The following is a 25,476-nucleotide window of genomic DNA, read 5'->3' as shown; positions in this document are numbered from 1 at the left end:
CGTACATACAAACTGTTCCATTATTGCTATTGATACTGTGGTGAAATGTCGATGAAACAAGGACAATATCCTACAATCAACCACCAAGAATTCTATTAACATATATGTATGTTGTTTTTGATGTCGCAATTGGTAAGATCAGTTTAATTACAGAAATTTGTATTAATTCTCACGTTTTCTATTCTATCATGGGGAAACACATGAAAATATACCAGTCGGGGTGTTTTCAACAGAAGGCCTTTCATACGAAAACTGAAACTTCAGGGAAATAAAACCAAAGTAGCAAATGTTTAGAGTTGTTGTTTATTTGTGTCGACAACGATAGAGATTGTTTTCAAAATGCCAAAGATCTAAGGGATTTTTGCTTTACTAAACCTGAAGTATTTCCAAGGATGATTATGGTTACTAGTCAACTATTTGTGCTGAACCTGATATATCATATCATTTTAGTCTGTTTAATCTGGAATATTACATGTGCTGTATTTTACTTAAACCAGGGAGATTCATACATCTGTTGTAGAGTTCCCCCGTTAAAATGTAATATTTGTGCTTGCAAAACAAATATCTACTTTCTGTATCTGTGTATTCTGAGTTGGCCACTTATCGTTTCATCTTTGTTCTATGATCCTCAAACATTTTATTCATCAGGTTTACACAACGAAACAAATATGGTTTAGCATAGCAACATTCGAGGATTTATAATACATATATTATCAATTTCATTTTAGAATATCTTACATACTGCGTCCAGAAAATATGAACAGCCAGCCACTTTTCTGGTAGAGTATCTTTTCCGCCATTTGCATGATAACTTATCCTTAGGAATATAGCATGTCATATCTTTCTCTATGCGCTGAGGCGGTGATTCACGTGTTGTTCGAGAAGTTTCGCCGGGTGCTAGTAAATAACTGAAACTTCTGGAGAACGACAGAAGAGTATAATACTTTGTGGTCGTAACAGACGAGAGCCTACGAACTACCGTCAATCAAGAGAAGTTTGACCAAAAAAAGGTGTCTGCCATGGCGGTTGTAGGGATTGATCTTGGTTCATATTCTTCTTACATCGCAGTCGCTCGAGCAGGAGGTATTGAAACAATTGATAATGAGTACAGTGCAAGAATGACACCGTAAGTACCCCAGTGTTACAGAAATAACGACTTTATGAAATACTTTAATTGTTTGAAAATTTTCCTTCTCCATAGTGTGTTCAATTCTCTCTGGAAATACTGCTGTTCTTGATGCCATATTTAGTGAGAAATGATTTACACCCATCACATTTATGTTCTCATTTTAAAGGCGAAAACACAAGAAATATTTGATGAAGGAAGTAAATTTCAGAATATCATGTTTTTCTATCATTCGTGTAGACATATTTAGTGTTAATATATTTGTTACATTTTGTTCCAGCTTACTTCATGCATTAGTCCTAACCCTGATTTGTATCAAAATGAACAACATTTGAAAGTGTTTCTTGGGATAGTGTACAACATGTTAAGCTGAGCAACATGTTATGTCATTATCAAATTTCGTTGATAAATTAACAAGAGCTTTAACTTTCAGTTGTTGGTGCACTTAGAATATGTGTAATTTATCCTTAATTTCTGATTGGTGATGAAATACAGTGGGTAAAGCATTCGCTTGTCATGCTTAGGGCTGCAGCAATTCACCCAGACCTCGATTTAATTTTCGATATTCGACCATTGATTCATTCATTTTCAGTTTGATTCTTGATGGAAGTAACAACATCAGATTCATTTCATCTCTTGTGACTCGTCCTTTTTAGCCTGAAATCCATCATCAGCTTAGCAATGTCTACCAACAATTGCCACTGGATAATTAGCCTGGTGTCAAACTAAAGATGTTTCACTATCTCAAATAGCATTCCGGCATTGGCCCAATGTTGGCAATAGTTGGACCAACATCTGAATGCTATCTGGGATGTTAATGGTGTAAACTGTTCAATTTGGAGTCAAAATTACGTTCTCGCTGTGTGGACATAATTTAGGTACATATTCAAATATTGGATCGAAATAGTGATAACGGTTATTGAAAATCAAAACTGATGTGTCTGGTTCGATTTCTAAGGATTATAGCGGAATGGTTGGAGCCCAAATCATGCCCAGTCTAAGGCTTGATTCCCATATGGGTATAGTGTGTAATTGCAGATTCCGATGTTCACTCACAATGGTAATACTGTTGAACAGGCATAAAAATGATGTTCGAATATTGCTTTATTACCTTGAGATATGTTTCTTAAATCATTTATGATCCATTGTTAGCATGGCTAGTCTGGTAAAGGTCAGCATGGTTGATAATAATGCAGTCACTTTAGCTGCTTCATTTATTGTTGGACAATTACTGATCTAGAACTACACCTCATGCTGGTGTGTAGTAGAGGCAGTTTTTGGATGTCAGATTATTATCACTCTTGCACCCAGATTATCAAATTGTAAACTGTTTCATTTGAAAAACTTCTTTTGATACAAGCTATTACTTGACCTGTTGGTTCGGATTGTTCTACTGCATTGACTGTTGTGTGAGGCAAGAAGAAAGTTTAATCAGTATTTTATAGTTATAATTCCACTGTGACTACTTTCTTTTGCAGGACCTATGTGTCTTTCAATGAAAAGAACCGAACTATTGGTTATGGGGCCAAGCAGCAGAGTGTGACCAACTTTAGGAACACAGTAGCAGGGTTTACACGCATTGTTGGACGGAAATTTGATGATCCAGCAGTGCAGAGTGAAGTGAATGCTTTCTTCCGCCCAAATGAAGTGGCTGCTGACAAGGCGGGGAATGCAGTTATTCAGGTGTGTTATGTGTTAACCTTCAAAACTAGGGTCCATATGATCCATGTAATCAGGGGTTTTGAAAATCCACTTGCCACAGGACAAGTGATGTTAAGAATAGTGTAGCTCAGTGGTTAAAGCATTCGCTCATCACACCCAAAACCCGAAAAAGTTTCATACCCCACATTGGGGATCCCTTTTGTGGTGTCGTCTGCCGTGGTATTACTGAAATATTGCTAAAAGTTGCATGAGACCATGCTCACTGTTACTCAAATATTGCTCATTGCATCAACCTGGGAAGACATTTTCTTTCACAGAACTAAGTGAAGACAGTGAGATGATGAAACGCTTAATCCATTCTCTGAGATCACGTGACTGACCCATGGAAACACCACAGGGTGAGGGATCATGGGTAATCTCTAGCTCCCAGGGTTCTCCTGTGTGTTGGGGTGACCTCATGTGATCTGTCCATGGCAACGTCATGGTGGGATGCTTGTGTCCCTCAAGATGTAATTAAGGCTCTGATCACTGCTCAAAGTAGCAAATAGAAACATAATTGTTCGAAACCACACAAAGTTATCCATAACCACAACGTTCTGGTATCCCAATGTATTCAACATGAGGTTTTGATCTCTACTTGGGATATGTGTATTAGGTTTTCAGTGGACAGGTTTCAACATTGAATATCTCCACCCATAGCTATTTGGTAATTCATGTTATTGTCATGGTAGAAGTATTCTTTGCTTTTTGCCATAGTAGCAATTTGAACCTGATCTTGGTGTGCCCAAACTACATCCCACTCTGCTTCTCTCCATTCCACTAGTGACTTAAAAAAACTAAACAGTACATCAAAGTACATGTAATTGAGATCCAAGGATTATAAGCGATTATTTCATCAACTCTGTGCTTGATTTATAGTGGTTGTTTCATTCTGATGTTAAGAATATTTCCTTATGTATGTTTGCTAAGATAGTGACATTGTTTAAACAATATAACCTGTTTGTGAGGCATTAGGGCCTGTTCTGCAAGTCAAACAGGCCCAAGGATGACTCATGACAGATAGGTTTGTACTGAGAAGCTTATGGTGGCACTTTCTAAAGTTTTTGTCTCAACTGATTTATGAATGTGTGATGAAGGAATGTGGACATTTTGGTCTGAAAAGCGGGAGGGTGTTGGAACAGCTGCAGATTGTCCAACATGATAAATGCCTTGTGTCGTATTCATGAGACATTTCTGTAAATCTGCTAAAATGGCTGGTAACAAAATCTGAACTAAGCATATCAGAAAATGTTGATGAGATGTGTCGTGACAACCACAGGACTAATCAGCAAAATCTGCAGAACTTCACTTAATGACATGGTGTATGCTCATCCCATGACCTGATGATTGGAAAAGGGAGATTTTTTAGTCTAAAAAGAGAAGACAGAGTATGTTAATATTGCACTAGCAATACTACAGAAGACTAATATCATTTCCTTCTTGTCTGTCCAGCATACGATACTCTCTGTAGAAAATACATGAAAGAATTCTATTTTGTGCACCCGTCGATTGATAAATTCTCCTAGCTGTTGACGTGCTGAAATGTAAAGGTGATCCAAAATATTGCAACTTTTATTCACAGAGCTATGTTATCCAGAGACCTATTCAACAAATGAGATGTATAGGGAATATACACACATAAATATGATATTTTGAAATGAGTAAGTTGGCATGATACTATAGTATACTTAGTGCGATATATGTATATGATTGATATGCCATGACAAATGTTATAAGATTTGGTATTTAATATGTGATATGATATATTATATGACATGATATGAATGGTATAATGTACTTTGATAGGTATAGTATGATACAGTATTGTATGATACGATTTTGCATGTTAATATGTATAGATTATGATATAATATGACATGATATGGTACAGTCTAAGTAAACTTATCCTCAGTACTTTCGTTACACTCCACTTCTGAGTCTAACGAAACCTTATGGGAGGTCGCGTCAAGTAACCTTTGACATTGACCAATCAGAACACAGCTTACCAAATCGCGAAAGTGCACATTCGCACATACCTTTTGAGCTTTTTATCTCGAAAAGGCTCATACCCGAAAGATTCTGAATGTTACATAGCATACGATCGCTTCCGGGTGATGCACACGGCGTACGTACAACCATGACAACGGTGAGTAAACAGTCACTGAAAATGGTGTTTTTGGCAATATTCAAGGATGTCATCTTGCAGAAATATTAGCTAATGGTAACCATGTCAACAGAAACCCCAAAGCGTATATACTGCAGGTCAAATAATTGTGTTACATGCAGATTTTTGTTTGTGGAGAGATCTGTGTCAGTAACCTGAATATTTAGAAAGTTCCTCCAATCCCTAAATAGTAGCCGTTGTCTGATTGGTTAAATCTATTTAACCGTCTTGCATTTAATTGGACAGTCATTGGTCACTCAAAGGTTACCTGACACGACCTTCTACTAGGTTTTGTTAGACTGTGGTGGAGTGTAACGAAATCATATAAATGATAACATGGTATGATATGAGATCAGGTTTTCATATGATTTTATATGATGTGTAATATGATACGTCTTTATACTATAGGCCGGTGGCCTTTCAGTATTGAAATAAAGATAGATAGGTAGACATGGTGTTCAGTTTGATAACAGCAGTATTGCGCTGAACTTTTGCTTTAAGCATGAAGACTTACCTCCAACCTCTTAGGTAACTACTTGTCCTTGAATCTGCTGGAAAACTTTAAGAAAAATGCATGGATAAAAATGTGAACTGCTGGAACATGTCAGGTATGCATCAATATAACTGTCCTGGGTCTTGATATCACCTCCATTTTGTTACCAGAGACACTTTTATTTAAAGGCATCAAATTTGAATAAATAATGTGTGAATGTGTGATGAAGGAATATGGACATTTTGGTTTGAAAGGGAACAGCAACCGATTGTCCAGCAGGGCAAATGTCTGTCTGGCAATGAACATTTTCTTTATTATTGTCAAGTCAGCTTTCATTTTGGGCAAGCAAATAATTGTATATTACTTGTCCGTGTTCTGCTAGATGATTTCTGCTTACAATTTCAACCTGCAAATAAGCAGAGCCTCCTTTCACAAAGCACTAAGTTGATTGTAAGACACAAAGGTAACCTTAGAGCAGCGTAAAGAATAGGAGTTACGATTAACCTTAGTAAATGTTATTTTGTGAAAGAAGCCCCTGGATTTCATTTCATATCTGCTCAAAATGCTACTTTCTTAACTTTCTTTCCCTGTGACAAGTGGCTTTTTAAAAAACATTGAACCCTGTGGTATGCTAATATCTTAAACATGAGGCTCTGATGACCACCTGGGGAATGTGTTGAATTCAGGTTTTCAGTGGACAGGTTTTCAGCTGTCATCATCCCACTCGTAGCTAGCTATTGGACAGTTCAGGTTACTGTTTTACTCTTTCTGTAGTGTGAGAAGTTTTTCCTTTCTGCATATCAGCAAGTTACTCATGGCGTATCCAAACCTTATCAGCTGTTCATATCTCTGTTCCAAGTTAAACCAAATGGTTTCTTGTTGTGTTGGTGTGTACAAATCTTTAACTATATTTTCTACTCACAAGCAGTGAAATTACACTCTGTTCTGTCATATTACTGCTGTTACGTATGCTAACATGGCACAAGTACTGGGACTGCACAGTATTACTGGTATGTTGCAATATGATTTTCAAACAACATGTATTGCAATATTTTTTCTGAGAACTGGTATATAGGTTAATGAACATACAAAGTTTTTGAGATTATCTTTGTGGTTTAAATGAAAATCTACATAGGCTTTTATTCACAACAAATGTTTTCATTATTCAATGAGAAAGCAGCATACAGTAATACAGTAGATTTCATAAGAAAAGAAAATAGAATCCCTGCCTGTACAACCTACTTTTGAATTTGCTATTGTTTACATATGTTAGCCAGCTTGACAGCTTTTGTCATCAGCCATAAAGTGGCTGTAGATGTTACCTGCATCCATTCTATTTATGTGCTTGAGACACAGCATTCTAATCAAGTTTGTTGTGCACCAACTTGACCTATACTCTCCTGACTGTAGACAGAGGTACTGATAAGTCACATATCTGCAGAAATTACACAAATATGTATGTGAAAACGTAATTCCTACTAAACCTACTGCATATAAGTATGCTTGAAGTTTTGCAAATGTTCAATAAATTTGCTCTTTATGTTACACACCAAATTATCACATTTTAAGTTGCATATCAGTGAAATATCATTTCATATGTTACAAATCATTTATAAATCGCAAACACGTAAATACACTATATTATGTTTTTACAATTAATGTTTAATGGCAAATTACCCAGTTGTTTGAGTGTGATGGGTAGAAAATTAGCTTACTCAAAGGAAACTTAGGATACCCACTTTGAGATAAACACAAGTGATCACATGACTCAATGACCTAATAAGTTATCTGTAGCACTTATTTACATCAGTCCTGATTAATCAGTATGGCCAGTTACGCACCAGCTGTAGTCAGTGTGTTATTGGGAACCAGATCATTGTCTCATCACAAGCTTTAGGTGTTACATCAGGGGAGATAATGTAGAGTGTTTGGCAGTATGCCAAGGTAACTTTTTTCCTCCTATGGACATCCTCGGTTATCAGATCCTAGCTGCTTGTAACAGCTGAGAAGTGAAAATTGGCTGGCCAGGGTGATGGAAGTGTCATTCTACCCAGTGATTATGTAATAGTGGTGTTCCTATTATTAAAAAAATGATCAAAAGCAAGATTAGAAATAATTATCGAGTTTAAAAATAACAAAACATTTTTTTGATTGATAGGAATTTTGTTGTTTTAGTTTGAAACCTTTGAATGAAGTAAACTAGTCATTAAATTTGACAGATATTCAGGATACTCATGTATATGTTTATACATAGAATATCAAGTAAAATGAAGTAATGAAAAGATGACAGTGAGCATTGTAAAATTTAAACACTTTTTGTGTAAGTACAGTTCCAGTGTCTGTCAGTACAAGATTGTATCGGGTCTTTGAAGGGCATTTAGAAGTGAAATGCATAAGAATGAAGATTTTATGGATATCAACTTCTTTACATGAGAACACAACGTTTCGGAGTTAGTGCTTACTCCTTCATCACCTGATGAAGGAGTAAGCACTAACTCCGAAACGTTGTGTTCTCAGAATGAAGATTTTATGGATATCAACTTCTTTATATGAGAACACAACGTTTCGGAGTTGATGAAGGAGTAAGCACTAACTCCGAAACGTGTTCTCATATAAAGAAGTTGATATCCATAAAATCTTCATTCTTAAGATTGTATCGGTTAATAACATTAATTTGAAAATTAAAAATTTGGGAAAACCCCTTAAAATTGGTGATTACCTTAAAAATGTACATATTTTGATTAAAATCGATGATCATTCACTTAAAATCTTTCTATAATCAATAGTAGATTTGGTTTCTAATTCCCAAACTATGAGAGAACTTGGTGCTTACAGTCTGAACCAGTTGAACCAGTCTGAAGTTGCTACAAGCCGAAAGTTGTCTTTTAGTATCACTTTCAGTTTTGTAGTGCAATTATGTAGACTGGTTAGAATCTTAATCAGTAACCAAAGCCAACAGACTGGTGCTTAAGCATTCAGTATTTCAAGGATTGTCTTGATGCAGAAATCTTGCGTGTTTGGTTCAATCTGTGATTTGATGCAGCGACCTGAACAGGTTCTCATGATAAGGACCATTGACTGGAAAGCACTGTCAGTTGGACCCCCATATTATATGCATGTGGCTGCCTTCAGGACAGAGATGACTCAATATTAAGGAGCCTATTTCAGTCCCTAGTTCGTTAGCCAAATGTGCTTTAAGAAAATGTATAGCTGTTACAGTCCGATGAATAGTTACATTGTCTCATGGAGTTTTAGTCAAGATCTGTGTCCTCGGCCACATCTTTGAAATATTGTTGTGTTTACATACAAATTGTTATGTTAGGACAGTGACATGATGAAACGCTTAATCCATTCTCTGAGATCACATGACTGACCCATGGAAACACCTCAAGGTGAGGGATCATGGGTAATCTCTGACTTGCAGGGTTCTCCTGTGTGTTGGGGTAACCTCATGTGACCTGTCCGTGGCGACGTCATGGTGGGAAGCTCGTGTCCCTCAAGATGTAATTAAGGCTCTGATCACTGTTCATATGAAGTTGTCTTTTCAAACGGCCTTGAGCCATATAAGGCTGAAACCTTCAAGTGGACACTTGCTTACTCCACCATCACTCATTCCATGATTTACTTGGTTTCAGTTCACTCTCATCCCATCATATGACTCGCTCCTCAGTTCCCCATCTAACACACATGATCTTCTTGCAGGCGATGTACATGGGAGAGAAGCAGAGCTTTACACCAGAACAGCTGACTGGCATGATGCTGAGCAAGCTGAAACACATTGCTGAGTCTGCACTCAAGACCAAAGTTGTTGATGTCGTCCTGTCTGTATGTCCTCTACATGTCACCTTCAAACAGCTTGTAACAACAATAGAATGAATGATAGAAAATCCTTCTTATGACACTTCTATGAACAGAGAAAATTCTGGTGGTAATGATAGAAATATTGCAGAATACTTTGAATCTTTCCATACTAATGATAAATGATATAACTAATGTTTGATATGTGCAGATCCTATTGGTGAAGTGTTGAATCCTGGCCTGTGTTGCAGGTGCCGACATTCTACACAGATGCTGAGAGACATGCTCTCCTCGACTCATGTCAGATGGCTGGACTCAACTGTCTCCGTCTGATGAATGATACCACAGCAGGTAGGTCTCACTTGAGTTTCACCAGCTTCTAGATAAACTGTCTGTTTATTGTGCTCGAGTCCCACCCACAACTATATAAGAGTTACAGTGTTTGACTTGTACCTTTATCCTTTTAAGTACACATTTAACACTTTCCTACAACAATTTTCCAATAGAAAATTTTGACTTTTAACGACATTGGTGCTTACAGCGGCTCTAGCCTATGGCATCTACAAGCAGGACCTCCCAGCTGAGACAGAGAAACCGAGGAACGTCATCATCATCGACTTTGGCTACTCCTCCTTGCAGACAGCGGCTTGCTCATTCCATAAAGGCAAGCTGAAGGTAAGAGTTGTCTGCCCTCTTGAGAAGGGCTGTCAGACATTTATTCGCTCCTGTGCTAATTCCAAGTTAGCATTGGCCATTGCCTATGCGAGCTGGTCATATGAAGCAATTCCAGGTTGGTAGGTGGGAAAGACTAGACATTGTTGAATGTAAAGTCAACACCCCTCTCTCACACTTCCAATGTTTCAGGTGATTGCAACTTCCTCTGACCCCCAGCTAGGTGGACGCAACTTTGACGAAAAGCTTCATGAGGTATTCCGCGAAGAATTTAAGACAAAATACAAAATTGACCTGGAGACCAAGCCAAAGCCTTATCTGCGCATGCTTCAAGAGTGCGAAAAACTGAAGAAACTGATGAGTGCAAACACACAGAACATTCCTATCAATATTGAATGTCTCCATGATGAAAAAGATTTCAAATCCAAAATGGACAGGTTAGTGTACAAAGACCTTTGCATTGATATATATGCCTACATGTTCTCTGGCAGATGGGCCAGGTTTAATGTTGTTTAATTAAGTGTTATGGTCCACCTCAAGTTTAGTGCAGACCTCTGACCACAGTGGAAGTTTATCAAATAGATCGTTCAAGATCCTTATTAGAATTGGTTTGGCTCGCCAACATGGTTGGCACTTGTCATCGTATCCCAAATGTATATACTGATGCTCAAGATTATCATGATCACTGGATTGTCTGATCCGGACTCAGTTATGTACAGACTAGAAGATTGCTATATGTGCTTAGCAACAAATTTTGTCAGATGTTATGCATATCAAATTGTGAATAAGCACATTGCGTCCTTTTGTTTCACTTTGATTTCATAACAGACAGCAAAGTCGTGTTTTCAGTTGTTCAGATCAGATCCCTCAAAATATGTAAGCTGGGCTTCTAAGTGAAGTTAATGACTGGAATAGGATATCTCTCATGTCTCTTGGATGGAGTGACTGTTGAGAAGTCAGGTCATGGTTTCACTGGCCTTTTCGATATGTAAACAAATGGTACTCACATCCCTGCCTTGCACTCCACAATAAGGGGATATATGAGGGATAGTGTAGCTTTTCATTTTAACGTACTTAAGATAGTTGTAAAATCTTGTTCAATGTTTCAGATCTCAATTTGAAGAGCTCTGTGGAGATTTGCTAAAAAGAATAGAAAGTGTCATGAAGGATATTCTGGAAAAATCAAGTGAGTTGTTCCTTTTGTCATGATAATGATATGATTGTACATTTAGATATTCCATGTCATGTTACATTATGAGATAATTGTGTGAGGTGCAGTAGTTCTATGTGTGGAGTTGCAGACTTTCAGTACACCAGGAACCTACTCATGGGTTCAAATCACTGTTTGACCTGATGGTCTTTTCTCATTAACACTAGCTTCTGTTCTTCCACAAAGTTTGTTCAATACTTTGTCAAGGAAATGCTCTCTAGCTTGCATGAGAAAATAAGTAATGTATCCCGCTGTTGTTTACAAGTTCAAGACAGAATGAGTATAATAGAGTTTTCATCTTCATTTCTTGAATTTGTTTTGTTTCAGTGTGGAAAACTAGTGACATATACTCGGTGGAGATTGTAGGTGGTTCTAGTCGTATTCCGTCATTCAAGAAATTGGTTACAACCATATTTGGCAAAGAGCCTAGTACCACTCTCAACTCTGACGAGGCCACAAGTAGAGGCTGTGCTTTACAGGTAATGCAGCTTCTCTAATTCAATTTTAGATGAATAGTTTTTGATTCTTAGATTATAAAACCAGTCCAGATTAAATTGTACGTTAAACAAAACATAAGTTACTAATAAACAATCTAGAACTTAAGTATCCAAAACCTAGTGCAGTATTGTTGTTGTGTAAGGAATCAATTGTCATTTTTGTATCATGCCCCCTTTAAGAAATGGTAACATGTGCAAGGCAGGCCTCTGAGTTTTGGCTACAGCAGATTAACTTAAGGAATATGGGGAAAGATCAGTGTTGTTTAACTTGTGTTGAGCAAACATTCCCTTCATTACGTAATGATCAGCTCCAAAATTGTATATATCATTGGTGTTTTTATGGTACCATTGGGTTATAATGATGGGATGCAAGGCTCTGAACTCAAGACAGTCATATGTGGTGCTTCATATGGACATGTGCTGAAGACAGAAGTGTCCTGGAAAGAGATGAGAGCATTCATTCAAATGATATTTAGAGCTGGTGTTCATTCATGTTTATCTCAATAAATACAAACACCTACGATAATTTATGTTGTTTAGTACATGTATGTGACAAAATGTGTTTTCAGTGTGCAATTCTGTCGCCAACGTTCCGAGTGCGGGACTTCCATGTGACAAACTCACAGCCCTACCCCATCACACTCAGCTGGCAAGGGACAATAGATGAAGACAGGTCAGTGGCTCAACTTATTTCACATGCCTGGTTTTCCACATTAATGTCTATCCTCTACTGTTGTAGTGCCCAATCCTTGAGTACTGTCCACATAACTGTGGAACAAATCTGAAGCAAATCTTTATTATCCCCTATTACTAAGATTAAAAATGTACATGGAAATGCATATTAAATTTTGTACTCTGCAGAAAAGTGACATACAGTTGGACTAAAAACATAGAATTGAAGTAAGAGCTTCAGCCTTTAGTAGCTGTGAAATTTTTCGGTAAAAAGACAAAAACACAGACCTTAAGTGTTCTGCGATAAATATTGCAGTGAAACATTTCTTTATGTAATTATATATTATTTTTTCCTTTATCTTGACTAAAGCTTATAATGCTGTCTCCTCCCTCTATGCGAATGATAGCGAAACACTTGCAATCCCTTGAAGTTCCTTCTTTTGAAGATGACATGAGTCACATTTGCCCAAGAGTAGCATCCCACTATGGTTTGGCACCCTTTTCAGTCACATGACTGGCCAAGTTTGTCACTGTCTCCTCCATCGCCCTAATGAACAGTTGGAGGCACCTAATTTTTGCTGTACAAGGCTTTTGGTCTGTATTAATTGTCATTGTCTTAAAACTATTGCGTTGTTGGACATGTATTTGATCTATTGAACATGTTTCATTTGATGAAATCATGATTCTGTTGTAGGTTCCTGCTGTCTGCAGCTGACCCACGTTTATTATGTCCTTCTTGCTCTGCTATTTGTTTTCCAGTGTTTGCTGTAAAATTTGTGGTTTGCTGTTCATAGACATGCGAAGGAAAGGGTCAGGCGACGCTCTCAAGTCATGTCTGGTGATAGCGCTAGTAACCCAATGTTAGTAACTGCTGCTGATGTTCACATTTCCAGTGAGTCAACAAGCGTATCATGGGGGCAGGTCTTTAATGTAGAGGAGGAAACATCCTAGTTTAAGAAGAGAACTTCCTTGGACTTATCCTCTTTGCAGACGAAGAAGCAAAGATCTTCTAAATCGGTGTTGACAAGGGCGTCAGTCGCCAGGTCCTCATCGAAGCCACATTCAAGTTGTATGTCAAGATCCTTGAACAAGGAGATAGTACCTGAAGTGGACATCTTTGATGACCCTCCGATACTACAACCTGAGCTTCCAGTTGCCAGTAAGACATCTGAGCAGACTATGTCTTCTAGATCTGCAGCTGCAACAACGGGAATAAGTTCATCACTCTACAGAAGCCCTTCTACCTACTCAGACATCTTGCACCATAGATGGTGACTATGACAACTCTTCGCAGACTCTGACCTGAAGAGGCCTCAGCATACTCAGACATATCATCAATCCCACAGCAGTTTCCAGCATGCTCCGCAGAACTTCAAACCAGGGCTCTTTATATGAATCATGGGAACTGCTCAATGTTATTGATTATGGAGGTCTGTTTCTGGTAGCACATGGTGTTTGCCAACTACTACCTGAGAGACATCACCAGCAAAGATGTCTCCGGCATTCACCAGTTCGGGGCCAACTAACGGTTCCTCAAAGGTGCTGAGTAGGAGTCTCACCCTTTATCATGCCTACTTGTTGATAACCTGCTCTCCAAGGAACAAACAGTTAAGAATGCATGCATACGTCTAAGACTAGACCAGCATGAGTGATTAAGACCCTGTACTTGTAAGGAAGATACTCGTACATAAGGAAGGGTCACAACTCTTATGATAAGCACGTTATGAAGAATGAGTTGCTATTGATAACTAGTTGAAACTAGTATATCTAAACTGAATTCATGAATTCAAGAAGTTCACTTGTCTTATAGAAATTTGACAAGGTGTGGACCCTGTACTTGTAAACAAAAGAAACTCAAACATGAAGGAGGGTCTCAACTTGTCTTTATAGGGAAAGCTTGACGTAGTATTGCTCTAGACAGTTACCAGGAAGCTAGTGTATGTATGTATCCACACAGATGTCAGCAGTCACTTCACAAGAAGAGAAGTCTGACATATTTTCTTTCCTCTCCTCTCTTCTTCTCTCTCTCTCCACCCTTTTCTCTTTCTTCTTCCCTTCCCCCATATTAGCTGATGGAAGTTGGAAGAACAGGAATGACATAGTGCTGTTCTAGTTCTCATGAGGGAAATACAGAATGTACTTAAAAACAGCCAGAGAATCCAGGATGTGGCCACTACCATTTCTGTCGTTTTCTGTTAGCATAATGAGACAGGATAAGGGAAAATATGTAATTTTCTGAATAAAATTTATATTTTATGCTTATCCTGACTCGTGATGTCAAGCCCTCCCAACCTCCCCACATATGGCACGTTGAATCTTCCTGTAGGTTCATGTGTCTTGCATATTCGGAGAGAGTGACAAGCATGGCCGGTCATGTTAGCGAAAAGAGTGCCAAACCATGAAGGGAGGCTACTCATGGTTGAGTGTGATTGTATGTTGTCCTCAAAAGAGGGAACAAGGGATTTCAAGTGTTCCACTATCATTCGCATAGAGGGAGGAGACAAGCATAATAAGCATGAGTGCAGATCAGTCTTAATAACCTTAGTCTCAGTACTTTTCATTACATGCCACTACTGAGTCTAACAAAACCTAGTAGAGATTTGAGATTGGCCTATCAGAACACAGCTTACTAATCATGAAAGTGGACATTCGTACCTTTTGAGCTTTACCTCAAAAAGTTTTGTACCCGAAAGATTTTGAATGCTATTTTCCATACGATCGCTACTGGGTAATGCTCATGAAGCGCACTACAGTACTGTCAACAGTGAATAAACAGTCCCTTAAAATATCATTTTTGTTAATATTCAAGGATGTCAGCTTGCAGAAATGTTATTTAATGGTAACCATGTCATCAGAAAGCCCTACGCATATATACTGCAGGTCAAATATCAGTGTTATATGTGGATTTTTGAGGGATAAGTGTCAGTGACCAGTGAATTTTGTAAGTCCTACCAAACCCTAAACTGTAGTTGTTGTTGCTCAAAGGTTACCTGACGCAACCTCCTACTTATGTTTTGTTAAACTCACTAGTGGAGTGTACCGAATAATACTGAGACTAAGTTTTACTTAGACTGGAGCCAGGAAAAATATAAAATATCAATTTTATTTTAAAAATTGCTTAATCCAGCCTGTGTTGTTGCAGTTCCCTTGAGGTGTTCCCACAGAACCATCCTGCGCCGTTCTCCAAGATGCTGACGTTTTACAGGAAGGAACCATTTACACTGTTTGCCAAATACACATACCCAAACAATATTCCATACCCCAGACCAGAGATAGGTAATTGAATAGCTTTAGTGATCTCTATAATACGTGAAATGAGTGTGTCAGCAGTTTGTACAGCATTAAGTAAATTATGGTCATCATAGTGTTTTTGTTTTTGTCAGGAGCATTTTTGTGTAGAAATGTTTTATACAATTCGAAAGTTTGACAGTTCGTGACCATTTTTCTTAAATTTTTATGAGAGTTTGTTCACAAAGATTGTAAATGGTTTTAGTAATGTGCAACAGTTTTAACCCTGTTAATGTTTTCTTCCTTATTCCTAGGAACTTACCAAATAGACAAGGTCGTACCGCAGAGTAATGGGGACAGCTCCAAGGTCAAGGTGAAAGTGAGAATAGACAGTAATGGAATATTCAAAATAGCACAGGCCAGCATGGTGGAGAAAATTGGGGAGGAAGAGAGTTCCCAGAATGAGATGATGGATGTGGATGAGGAAAAGAAAGAAGAAAAGAATGGCGAAGCTAATGAAGAAAATAGTAAGGAGGCCAGCAGTGAGGAAACTCCCATGCAAACAGATGATTCCCCAGCTGCAGAAAATAGCACAGAACAGGCAGGGGATGAGGCTCAGCCTATGTCCAACTCGGATGAGAAACCAGCGGTAGGTGATGGAAGTACTGCCATGTTACATGAAGATGGATTCTTTTGAACATTACTGTTGTCATTGATTCAGCCTCCAAAATTGGGGCTTTTATTTTATTCTATTTTTCAGTTAATTCATCCCCAAATTCAAAAGGTCTTGGTTCTTTATTGACACTCCATGCAAATTATTGAAAGTTGCTTTAGTAAAAATAATGAGAAATAACATTATTAATCACAATTCCAGGGAATCGTGTTGGATAAATTGTAGCTAAATATGACAAATTCTAATAGGGAATCATATTGGCAGCTTTTTGACATACACCTCTATGTGGTAAATGCACTATGCAATTGATGTTTGGCTAAATGTGAAAGCTGTTCTATGTTCTGTATGTGTTTTGTTGTGTTTTTTGTCAGGAGGGAGAGGAGGAAAAGAAGAAAGGGAACAAAAAACCAAAGAAGACCACCCGGACAGTTGAACTACCAGTCCATTCAAGCACACCAGCAATCCCAAAGGATCAACTGAATTTGTATGTAGAGAAAGAGGTATGTTATCAACAACATCCTACAGCTGTTTCCTGTTCCATATCTAAACCTAAAGCATGCTTCTCACTATATTTTAGGTCATCTCTTGTTTTCCCAGAATAACCACATTTGAGGTTTTGTTTTGGAGGGACAGATGTTACTTTTCGCAACTTTATATAGGATATTTATATAGCGCACATATCCATGCTCTAGTGCATGCCCAAGGTGCTGGTATTTTTCCCTTGATCACTGGATGTCAATCTCAACAGCACATCGTATTTCAATCTCCCAGGGAAGTATACAACTCATGCTGCCACTAGGCGCACCAAGTTTATTGTGTCTCTCACATCCTAGCGAGGTACCCAATTCACAGCTGAAGGGACCGGGACACGTAGTCACAGTACTTTGTCCACGTTTACTGCATGTTGCTGTACCTGCAACTAGGTGTATGCACGTGTTCATGTGGCCACCATCTGGTCATATACCAACGGACTCATGGGTTCTTATAAGTGCACACAGATGTGTACTGTACACTAGGGGTTTTGACAACCTTGAAAGAGTCTGCACACCAAGTTGACTCCAAGGTATTTTGCACCCGGTCACAGGTGGGCTCGATCCCGAAACCTCAGCCTCACTGGATCACTAGCCTGGCGCCTTAGCCAGCTCGCCCACCATGCCTCCATCAACATACAAATGATGCATGAGTGTTTAAAATCAATTGAAAAATATCGTTCAAAATTAAAGTCACAATACAAAGTTTTTTTAAGCGGGATTGGAACCGCAATTCTCTCATCCATGGGCAGACGCTCTACTGCACGGCCACCAGGCCAACGAAGGTGCAAGTGTTAAATTATGTAGTTACTGTCATTAAATTGATTTTACACGCGCTTCAGTTATTATGTAACTTCATTAAATGATGATCTACACTGTAATTACCCATCATTGACGGTATATATGATAGAGAAAACACTTCTCCTCATTTTTCTCCTATACGTAAAACCTGCTTGTTATCCCAAGCAACACATTTTGCAGGGATGTTAAAATGTACACTGTCCAAGCTGATATGTCTTTTCTGGAGCAGAACCTTAAAATTGTTCACTGTTTCTTCACCAAACTTGGCTCATAGATTAATGTGATAATGGTGCCTTTTGATAGTTTGGGAATTTGGAATAAAATATATTTTAGCATTTCCATGACAACAGATTTGATTTCAACTGAATTTGGAGGTAGTCAGCATATGGGCAGTGGTGACTTTCATGGTTGAATTAAACTGGGTTCCACGCTTTTCTTCATTTGGTTGCTTGTCAGCTGTTATTGGAGTTCGGGACCCCGTTTCACAAAGCTCTCGTAAATGTAAGCTCTTGACGGCCCAGATTAATATTGTTTGTTCAGGATGGGATTTTGTTCTCATGCATTCTGAATCGATAAGACTGACCTGATTTGATGCGTGCTCTCATATCCTGGTGGAGTGGATTAGTCCAAGTGATACAATATGGCAGCAATTCAGGTGTGTTTTGATTGTGTTGTGTGTGTTTGTGTTGTGTGTGTTTGTGTTTTGATTGTGTTGTGTGTTTGCTTCCCAGAACCAGATGATCATGCAAGACAAGCTGGAGAAGGAACGTGCAGATGCTAAAAATGCTGTTGAGGAATATGTGTATGAGATGAGAGATAAACTCAGCACAACACTAGAGGAGTACGCCAAGGAAGAGGTGAGCAGGGCAAGGATCTAGTTGTGAGAAATAGTACTGCGAAGTCACAATACAATACTCCTCACAGTAGAAAGATTACAACATAGTATGTTTCACAATACGTAGTCATCTCAATTCACAATTAAGCCTCTTGACTATAAATATTTCCATGCTGTTTTGAATAGAAAAGGTAACTGCAGATGCTTGTTTGTCCTTTATTTTTCTAGTGAACTTGAAACATTTTGTTTTTGTGATGATTCACTGACAAAACATTTGGTTTTGTTTTGTTTTTTATCCCCTGCGTTTTTGCAAGGAGCTTTTAAGATGTACTCTGTTCGTCAGTGGGTGGGTGCATACTTGCACATTTCTCTTTTCTCTTTGGAGCAGAATTTTGAAACATTCAATATTTCTTCACCAAGCTTAGCACATAGATAGGTTAGTAGGTGGACTGGTGCCTTTTGGTAGTTTTGGAATTCTGATTAAAATGTTTTTGCATTTCCAAGGAAACAAGTTTGACTTCAACTGAATTTAGTGATGGTGCTCTTTTCCAGGGCTGATTTTACCACCTTTCAGTACACTCCTTCCACTTTGCCATATACACGTCAACACATTTGACTTAATCGTAGACATATTCATGAAGAGTTTTTTGCATTTGCGGGGTATATTGATGACTTTGTCTTCTTGTTAAATTACATTTAGTGGTCTCAAATCAACGATAAAGAACCATAAAATAGAAAACAGTACCATTATCTGCTAATATATATTTTAGCGTGTGAGTCTTCTTATATGTGCATACAGTTTAATGGGTAATATGTAACTCATAATCCACAGTTTTACTGTGTGCAGCTGTTTCCTAGAAATGCTTAATCATACCATGACATTATATTTCTATAATCTCTTTACGTTACGATCAGTTTGAACCTCATTAGTATCTTTCGAATTCCTGTCTTTTCAAGATTTGCACCATGATGGAATGTATTCAAAATCGTTTTTGTTAACAGTGACATGATGAAATGCTTAATCCATTCTCTGAGATCACGTGACTGATCCATGGAAACACCTCAAGGTGAGGGATCATGGGTAATCTCTGACTCCCAGGGTTCTCCTGTGTGTTGGGGTGACCTCATGTGACCTGTCCGTGGTGAAGTCATGGTGGGATGATTGTGTCCCTCAAGATGTAATTAAGGCTCTGATCACTGTTATTCAATGTATTGGGAGCTGTTTGTAGATGCTTTTTGTGATATATGTATTTGGTTTCCATGTGAAGTCAATTCTGGCAGGGTTTGTTTTTTTTTCAGTGAAATTTATAGTTTCATGGATGTGTTTCAGGATCGGGCTCACTTGAGCAAATTGTTGGAGGACACAGAAGAATGGCTTTATGATGAGGGAGATGATCAGAATAAGCAGGTCTATGTTGACAAACTGGGAAGTTTAAAGGTTTGTACCCAGATGTTACGTCAATGCCAATATTTGTTGTAAGAGACTCATGATTGACTGGTTACTTCAAGATGTGTTGATCCGCTGAGTGTTGAGTGTCTGCTTTCTGATTCGGCCTGATGAATAATTTTGAGTTTCCAAATATAGTCATGGCACTGAATTCTTTGTTCTTCCCTTGCAAAGGAGGATAAATCGTAAAGAATTAATTTTTTTTTAAATTGGTTGCAATTAATTACTACAGTCGAACCCCGTTTACCCGGATGTTTTGTTTTCACTCAAAAATCGTCCGGATAGCGAGACGCCTGGTTAACTGGATCAAACATGCAAAACGTGAAAATTAGGTGAAAGCAAAAAATATTCACGTACGTATATCAATAAATCAACAGTCATTAGTAATAACAGTGAATCATCATAACATATAAGTGTACCGATAATACATGGAAGGCGGAACATAGGTTACCATTTGTCAAGTTGTCTCAGACGTAATCATGTATCATGTGGAGCTTCAGATTGTAAGTTAGATGAAAAACATAAATCGATGACAAAAAGTTTATATTTTGCCAATTGCATATTCTTTTGTTAATTTTAAATGCCCTAAAACATACGACATTGTATCAAATTTATGCTGTCTGCTGAAAGTAAATTTCCGGACGGGATCACATGACTTAGATCATGTGGCAGGCTATTTTTAACTTGCATTGCTACAGATAGCAGGGGTCGATTTTTAAGTTTTATATACAGTGCAATTATCGTGTAGTTTCCCTTAATCCTACTTAACATGTATTTTCGTTACTGATGAGATGTTCTCACATGCGCAAAATCCTTTTGAACAACCTGAGTGACACGCATCACTAGTGTTTTGATGGCTAATTAATCAATTCACACCAAATGCCTTCTGATAGAATCACATAGTCGTGCGGTAAACGGTATTGACGTGACACATACACATGCACGTTGCACAGATCTCTCCGTCCGGATAACCGGATCATTTTTCAATGGAAATGTATGGGAATGGTTTGAAAGTTCGCCGTCCAGGTCCGGAAGCTCGGGGTCCAGTTAAGCGAGTACAATTAATGAACGTAACTTTCGTTTCACATAAAAATCGTCCGGAAGGCGGGGTTTCCGGATATGTGGGGTCCTGGTAAACGGGGTTCGACTGTATTTAATACTTTGTGCACAGTTGCATCCCTAGGCTGTTTAAACCGAGGCATAGTGTAGTGGTGTAATGGCTAGAGCGTGTGCCCCAAGTGTGAAAGGTCATGGGTTTGATCCCAGTCCTCGTCATACCAAAATTTGGTACTTGTTGGTCCCTGTCTGGCACTTGGCATTAATCGGTATAAAACAAGGATTGGTAAAGTCAGAGTCAGTACAATATGTCTTAATGGTGTAATCATGCTTACCCTCAGCATGGTATCTGAGTGAGCTAGCACTACTATAAAACCATCATGAGTCTAGTACAAGAAGTCATACTTGCACACAAATGCACATCGTCATACGAGCAAATATTCTTAATGTGTGGCATTATTCTTAATAGCAGTAGCATACTCGAGTTTGTGGTTTCCACATAAGTGATAGTTGTTTGCAGCCTGGACAATTTTCAGCTTTCCTTCCAAAACAGCATACCCATTGTGATTTACCTAGCACTCTGCCAATAAACAACAGCTAAAGAAGTATTAAACCACCCATTAATTTCAGAAACTTGGCCAGCCAATCGTGGACCGCCATAGAGAGGCTCAGGAAAGGCCACAGGCATTTAACGAGATCGGCGCCTCACTACAGCATGTAAGGAAATTCTTGGACCAGTGGAGTCAAAAGGATGAGAAGTACGACCATATAGAAAAATCTGATGTGGACAAAGTGCAGAAATGTTACGATGAAAAGTTAAAGTGGTACGAGACAAACATGAACATTTCAAACAATGCTCAGAAATATGACAGTCCAACTGTGCTGGTTTCACAGATTATAGCACAGAAGCAGGTGAGTCTGTGTTATTTTACTAGTGTGTTTTGTACCTTGAAGCACTGTATGTGGTTCAGACTGACATATTATTAAGCCACCCTTTTGTACCTGGGAATATTTTCTAGTATCATGAAATGCTATAAGAGAAAAGTCTGATTCTTATTGTTATACTCAAATTAGACACAATGATTTTCTGATCCAAGTGGCCTGATGCAAAGGTTACACTCTATTGTCTCCTGACGTCCTGGGTGATTGCTCATGATAACTCTCTTACTTCCCTAACATTTACATCTTTACAAATTATCATTATGTTTCTGTGAATGATTAATGAACACTGACATGAAAAATCTCATCTTTCATGGTTTAGGGGGTGGGGTGGTGTGTGTTATATGAGGGAACATCTACTGCTGTTTAGTGCCTATGGTCAGCCCAATTTCAGCAGCAAATGTCAATGAAACTTTTATGAACATTTATTCCCAGCTGGTGCCGACAGTTCGTTTGGAATCCGGTATTAATCCAGTGTAGTACTCATATTGTTCTATTGTTTTTTCAGTCCCTAGAGTCAACTGTGGCACCAATTATATCAAAACCCAAACCTAAAGTAGAACCTCCAAAAGAAGAAAAGAAGGAGCAGAACAAGGGAGGAGAGAAGAAAGAACAAGCCTCCGAGGAAGCAAAGTCAGCGACACAAGAAGGAGACATCAAGCCAGAAATGGATGTAGATTAGTAATTTACCAATGCTAGGGTATTGTTTGTGATTGGTACTGGCAGTATGTTATACTGCAAGCATGCATCAGAAGAACGTTCAGAAGTTGTATGAAAGTGCTGTTCTTTAACTTATTTCAAATCTGATTTATTCAATTGTGTTTCACAATGTTCACAGTTGTCGTCACTCATAAGTTGTTATGCCAGTGGAGAAAGTTCTGGGCATCGTACCATTTGTTAATGGTAATAGCTGCAGTACTTGGGGGACATCTTTATCAAGAAATGTTAAAAGTCTTTGTTCTGCAGATGGATCAATAAACTCGACTGATTGATCAGAAAGCAACTTCCACACCTTGCAGTTGTGTACAGTTCTCACTTACGTTAAAGATGTGTAGAAAAATGGAAAATAGCCCATCTAGCATTAAAGATACTATTCAGCTAGTCCAAAACTAGTATAATTCTGGAAGGAGAAGTTGTGTGCCCTCGTACACTTCACCATTAAGTAGATTGTGTCTCTGGTATGTAAGGGTTCCGGACTAGTAAAAAAAACAGTTATTTTCTAATCCTGAAGTGCCCTCTTACGATGTGTACTTGTAGTGGCAGTTTAAGGTGAGATTGTTCAGGGATGATGAACGATTGTTGTCATTACCCACCATAGATGCTACTGTACTTAGTATTGTATGTGTAAGGTTTGTGATGTTTAGGCAGGAATCAAAATGTTATTGATTTATTGATGTGAAAGGCTTGTTATCGTTTATCATTCTGATGTTACTGTTTTACTCTGGAAGTATTGTTTGTTTTCTGAAGTACACAAACCCACTGTTCCTGTGTCTGTACAGGGGATATCAGTGCACATGGGTATATGATGTGTTTAGAGTTATGTCCCTTCTCAGCCAGTCCTCCATTCCCCCAGTGTTTTGTATCAAGCTCCTTGCATATGGCATGAGAGCTCCCAGTCTTATCACCATCACCAGTGTGGGGCCATCACAAAAATCTTAATAGTATCCTCCAACACCAAATTTAGCATATTTAATGAATGTCTTTTCGATACCCGTTCTGCTGGATTGGGAGTAGGTTTGAATATTTCTAACACCTGCAACTCAGAACCAGCCTGAGAAATGGAAATGCACCTGTAGTGTATCCTGTACATGATAGTTGAAATTCAAATTGTTAAGCAAATATGACAGTTTAGATGTATGAAGAGCAGTTTTCACTTCTTTGTAAACCAAAGTCATTAGTGAGGCCAGTTGTCCAACCACGAGCTGTGGCTGGAACTAGTGTTCATGTTGAGAGATCTGTCAACATAGGCTATCAGTGCAAGGAGCTTGGTATTGTATGTCCATTCTTTTATAATGAATCCATTGGACCTGTTAGGAACAAAACATAATTAAAGAGTCGGATTTGAATGAAACAGTACCCAATCACCTGTTATTCAAATTATGCTGTTGTTGGTGGGAACTGATGCACCATTGGTCTTCGTATTGCTCATCCTGGAGTAGACTTGCACAGGTTAACATGGAGTTAGTTGGCTGTGGTCTGCTCGTGGGGAAATCCAACGCAATGTTTACCCTGGCCGAGGCCTCAGACTGTCAGCTCAGTTACGCTTCTGGGTTTTCCTGATGTTATGGGCATTGTCAAACTGTCTGTTTGGGCGCTCCGAAATGGGGTGATACCGCTTAACTACAGGGTCACTAAACCAACTCCAGTTAAACAGTTCATGGTGAGCACAGTGTTGTCAACCAACTCCAGTTAAACAGTTCATGGTGAGCACAGTGTTGTCAACCAACTCCAGTTTAACAGTTCATGGTGAGCACAGTGTTGTCAACCAACTCCAGTTAAACAGTTCATGGTGAGCACAGTGTTGTCAACCAACTCCAGTTAAACAGTTCATGGTGAGCACAGTGTTGTCATCAACATCAGCATCATACTACATATAGTTAAATATGTGCATGTCCTTTTTGAAATAATTTGACAGACTGTGTAGAATTTTGTTCATGAATACACTGATCATGGTTGCTTTAAAGCAAAGCATTAATAGAGACCATTTATCTCGGTGTTGTCATCAAATTAAGCATCTTACTGCATAGTTAAATATATGTATGTCCTTGCTGAAATAATTGGACAGAGCATGTGTACAATTTTGTTCATGAATACACTGATCATGGCTGCTTTAAGCAAGTCATAGAGACCATTTATCATTGTGCTAGAACAGTCTCGGTGCCAAGGCTTTTACAACCTATTTGTCCATATATTTGGAGTTCTTTAAACACAGGAGCCATGGAAATTATTCTGAGAGACAATGATAGATGCAGATAAGGATTATCAATTGGTATCTGTATATTGCATGATCTTCAAGTGAATGTAGTAACATTTTGAGTGTGGTAAATGGAAGCTACGCGTTGGTATGTTGAGAGTCTGGTCAGTCAAGTCACACTGTGCATACAAATATTCACAATTATATTTATATCTTCATACAGCCATTGAAACGTTTGTTGGACTTGTGTTTTCTGACACACCTGCTCTAAATCTGAGGGAGCTTTGTTAATGAAGCTTTTCATTGCTGGGAGTTTGCTGTTTAACATTGCCATGCTGAATGGTATATTGGTTCACAACTCACAAAGTAGTCCATCTTTGAGCAGCATGGATCAAATAAATGTGTTCTATGTTGAGTCACTACATTTGTCCTACCATCGATGTACATTTTAAGATTGTAATAAAATTGTAACTACCTGTATTAAATGCATTTTGTCATTTCTGTCAAGCCAGTTGGTATATTGTTGAGCCTTGAGCTGTCTGTAAACTAACACTGCAGATCCATTCGGGTGTGTGTATGATGAGAACCTGCAAACCAGACTGTTCCACATAGCAGTCTAGGTGCTTTGACTGCTGTAAAAGCATGTTATATGATCATCTTAGCACCTAGGTTGATTTGTAAAACAGGATCCAGATTTGCTTCTTATACCAGTTATGTAAT

The 25,476-nt window shown here is 38.5% G+C and overlaps 1 protein-coding gene across 1 annotated transcript; it reads left to right on the top strand.

Moving 5' to 3' along the window:
* The first annotated feature begins 814 nt into the window (after nt 1-814).
* Nucleotides 815-25,241, top strand: LOC137274588 (heat shock 70 kDa protein 4-like). The gene is made up of 16 exons (XM_067807859.1): nt 815-1,126; nt 2,605-2,809; nt 9,187-9,309; nt 9,534-9,633; nt 9,824-9,957; nt 10,147-10,391; nt 11,064-11,140; nt 11,492-11,643; nt 12,231-12,334; nt 15,476-15,609; nt 15,876-16,210; nt 16,606-16,734; nt 18,297-18,422; nt 19,731-19,838; nt 21,534-21,815; nt 22,351-25,241. The coding sequence occupies exons 1-16, from the start codon at nt 1,020-1,022 to the stop codon at nt 22,522-22,524; spliced, it is 2,535 nt and encodes an 844-aa protein (XP_067663960.1). The 5' UTR covers nt 815-1,019; the 3' UTR covers nt 22,525-25,241.
* Nucleotides 25,242-25,476: the final 235 nt, after the last annotated feature.

The sequence above is a fragment of the Haliotis asinina genome, chromosome 2 (genome assembly GCF_037392515.1).
Source record: "Haliotis asinina isolate JCU_RB_2024 chromosome 2, JCU_Hal_asi_v2, whole genome shotgun sequence".
In the NCBI taxonomy this organism is placed as follows: Eukaryota; Metazoa; Mollusca; class Gastropoda; order Lepetellida; family Haliotidae; genus Haliotis; species Haliotis asinina.
Note: the sequence above shows the minus strand (reverse complement) of the source record. Positions and strands in the feature narration are given on the sequence as shown.

What these genes read in the sequence shown, in the direction of transcription:
- LOC137274588 (XM_067807859.1), top strand. Translation starts at nt 1,020, where the DNA reads ATGGCGGTTGTAGGGATTGATCTTGGTTCATATTCTTCTTACATCGCA. An exon ending in GTAGAGGCTGTGCTTTACAG is followed by an intron (nt 11,644 to 12,230) that starts GTAATGCAGCTT and finishes ATGTGTTTTCAG; the next exon opens with TGTGCAATTCTGTCGCCAAC. An exon ending in ATTTGTATGTAGAGAAAGAG is followed by an intron (nt 16,735 to 18,296) that starts GTATGTTATCAA and finishes TTTGCTTCCCAG; the next exon opens with AACCAGATGATCATGCAAGA.